We start from the raw sequence: 3,184 nt of genomic DNA, 5'->3' as shown, positions 1-3,184 counted from the left end.
TTCTCCCTCTCCCTCTGCCTGCCTCTCTGCCTACTTGTGATCTTTCTCCCTCTCTATCAAATAAATAAATTAAATATTTAAAAAATTAGAGGAACAAATTTAATTATAATTTTTTTCACAATTTAATTTTTAAATCAGCAAGTTCATTCAACTGACTTGCATACAGCATGGTGCAACATATTTTGATGAATATATCAAGAACAAAATGTAATGAAAGAAAATTATTGTAAAAAAACACACAGATAAAAATCTAAAAGATAATTGTATACTTCATAAAACTATATAACTAAGAAATCATATTTCAATAAACTGTTATATGAATATATAAATATAAATAACAAACTTATCTTAACAAATAAGATACAGAATATATTTTTAATATCAAACATTATATATTTCAGTAATAAGTACATATTTAAATATACCCTTTAATCTAAAATAATAGTCATTTTCTAATAATAGTAATTTTCTATTGAGAAAAGGAAATATTAACAATATATAGAACTACAAATTTTTCTTAGTTTGAAAAGAGTTAATTATTGACTACATTTCATCTCCAGGTAAGACCCTATATATTTTGTCCTGCAACCTTTTGTTTGTTTATTTATTTATTTACTTGACCTGAGCTGAAAGCAGACATTTAACTGACTGAGCCAACCAGGTACCCCTGTATTAAGTAAATTTTTTTTTTTTTTTTTTTTTTAGTCCAAGTCAAGAAGGAGTGCAGCCACTGCTTTTACTGCAGAGCTTGTAATCAGGTGGCTTCTACCAAAAGGCTGACAAATAATCAAGATGGACTCTGCATCAGGGAGGATGCAAAAATATTGGCTACGGAGTGTATACTGATCTGCTGGATCTTAGAGATAACCAGGGAGAAATCTGTAGAAACTGTCGTGGGGTGGCTCACATTTGGCATCTGAAATTATCCCTCGATTCTGTATGGGTGCTGCCTTTGGCTCCCAGGAGAATGCAGGATACCTGAGCACACATAAAAACTAAATGAAAGTGGAAAGAGTAGGAGGCCATGATTTCTAAGAATGTGGCAAGCCACAGTTCCTGCTGTGCAGAGAAGCCAGCTTGGAAAAAGTATATCCAATGGAGAGGTCATTGAGAAGCTGTAGTGTCTTAGAAGTGATCGGTTCACAGCGGCCCCAGTACTTCAGGTTGGTGATGATTTTTCCTATGAAGACGCTCAGGACCATGGTCTCATCATTCAAGCACAGAACTTCTGAGAATCGGCAGTACAGCTTAGAGGATTTTTGCACCTGGTCCCCAATGTAGATCTTACGAAACTGTTCAAAAAAGCTCAGCATGGCCAATTCTAGCTTCTCATTACCCGCTTGAGCCAGGCGAGAATCTGTTAGGTTCATCAGCTAGAGCACCCGACAGACGAGCTCGCCATCCATAGCATCTTGCTCGTCAGTGCTGGCAAAGGAAACCTGGCCACCGATCACTGCGCCAATGATGTAAACCAGCCACGTCAGCCATCCTTCCTGCACCACGATATCCATCGGGCTGGCACTAGCACTCTGCAGCAGCTCCTGATAGGACTGGGCGAACTGGTCAAACAACTGCACGAGGAGTGCACATGTCTTCTCATACTCACAATGCCCGATGGTGGACAGCTGGTCCAGCTGCTGCTGCACCAGGCCGGTATCCTCCAGAGGGTCTTCCAGGCCATCCCTCAGGATGATGTGCACAGATTCCAAACGGGATGTGATATAGGCTTTGGTGACCTCAGGAGTATAAGTTTCCAGCATGTGGGGCTCTGTGGCTTTCACGTATGGCACAGAGGCTGCCAGCCGTTGCCAAAGGCTCAGGAGATAGTGCACACTATTTGGGGCAAATTCCCAGTGCTGTAGGCTGGTCACTGTGAAGTTAGCTATCAATCGGATGACCTCAGGGTAGTTTTCCACCTTTACTAATTCTCCCAGTTGATAGTTACTCTTCAATCGGGCCAGCAGTCTGCAAAACTCATGGTAATTGTTTGGGTCTGATAAGCTCTGTGGGTTTTCCAGTATTCGCTTAACACCATCAACAAGATGTGAGAGAAACTTGGCCCTCTCTGCATTGTTAAACAGGGATCTTCTGACTGAGGCAATCTGTACTAAGCAGGATAGTACCAGAGGTGAAAATGAAGGAGGGATGGAATGATACAGGTCAAAAAACAGCTGCAGAGTTGAAGAATCTAAGAACGCTGATCTCCAGCCGGTGGGAATCTGTACTGTGCACAGGTCATCTGAGGACTCATCAGTAGAAGTGCCGATGAAATCAAAGTTTAGGCAGTTATGAGTGAGTTTGAGCAGTTGCATGAGTAAGCCATGCTGACTTTCATCATTCAAGTTTAGATTCTTTCCTGAAGCCTGTTTTAGTAAATTGCAGGAAAGTGTGAAGATATCAAATAACGATGAATCTCAGAAAGAAGAGGCTATTTTTCTGTGCTTGGTTAAAGGATGCGTGGTGTCGGCTTGATTACTTTCATTGGTTAGCTGAGATAAAATTGTGACGCCAATGATGCAGTACTCAACACTATCCTGTAAGAACCTTGTGACGTCTGTGATTGCATTTCTGAAGACGTAGTCATCCTTCTGACAGTCAAACCCGCCCAGTTTTGTGATTCTGGCATATAACTGAATAAGTGCTTGTGTCACAAAAGTAGCCAACTTTGGCCGAGTGGCAAGGTAGTTGAGGACATAGTTCCGAATATCTATGTGTTGCTCCAATGGTAGAGGGTTGTTTGTACGTGATACAAGCTTTGTAAGGCATGTAGCTGCCAGTAACTGGGAGTAAGAGGAACTTCCTCTTTCTAGGAGTAGCTGGCACTTGCTCAGGCAATCAGGGCTATTGGTGAATTCAACCAAGGCTTTCTCTGCCTGGAGTCGAGTGGTTGTGTCTGTTGTCTCATAAAGCTGTTTGCACAGATTCTCTAGTTGGGCCAGGCTCTGCACATGATCCGCCATTTTGCTCCATTCATGCTCCTCTCCGGCCTTAAGTAATTTTTAATTCAGCAACTCCTTTGCTGTCTCTAATATGCTGTTGATCCCATCCAATGAATTTTCATTCAGTTATTATATTTTGTATATGTATCATTCCCATCTTTTTTTTTAAATTATTTCTATTTCTCTGTTGATATTTCCCCTCAGTTTATTAATTACAACCATATTTTCTTTTTTAAAAGATTTTA

At 40.6% G+C, this 3,184-nt stretch overlaps 1 protein-coding gene across 1 annotated transcript; it reads right to left on the bottom strand.

The window, feature by feature from the left end:
• Positions 1-1,031: 1,031 nt before the first annotated feature.
• On the bottom strand, positions 1,032-2,982 carry LOC131825153 (exportin-7-like). The gene is given in 1 exon segment (XM_059164235.1): positions 1,032-2,982. A coding segment is annotated over 1 exon segment (1,929 nt). The 5' UTR covers positions 2,961-2,982.
• Positions 2,983-3,184: the final 202 nt, after the last annotated feature.

This window comes from Mustela lutreola, chromosome 1, assembly GCF_030435805.1.
Source record: "Mustela lutreola isolate mMusLut2 chromosome 1, mMusLut2.pri, whole genome shotgun sequence".
Classification (NCBI taxonomy): domain Eukaryota; kingdom Metazoa; phylum Chordata; class Mammalia; order Carnivora; family Mustelidae; genus Mustela; species Mustela lutreola.
This window is presented reverse-complemented; position numbering and strand designations above follow the sequence as displayed.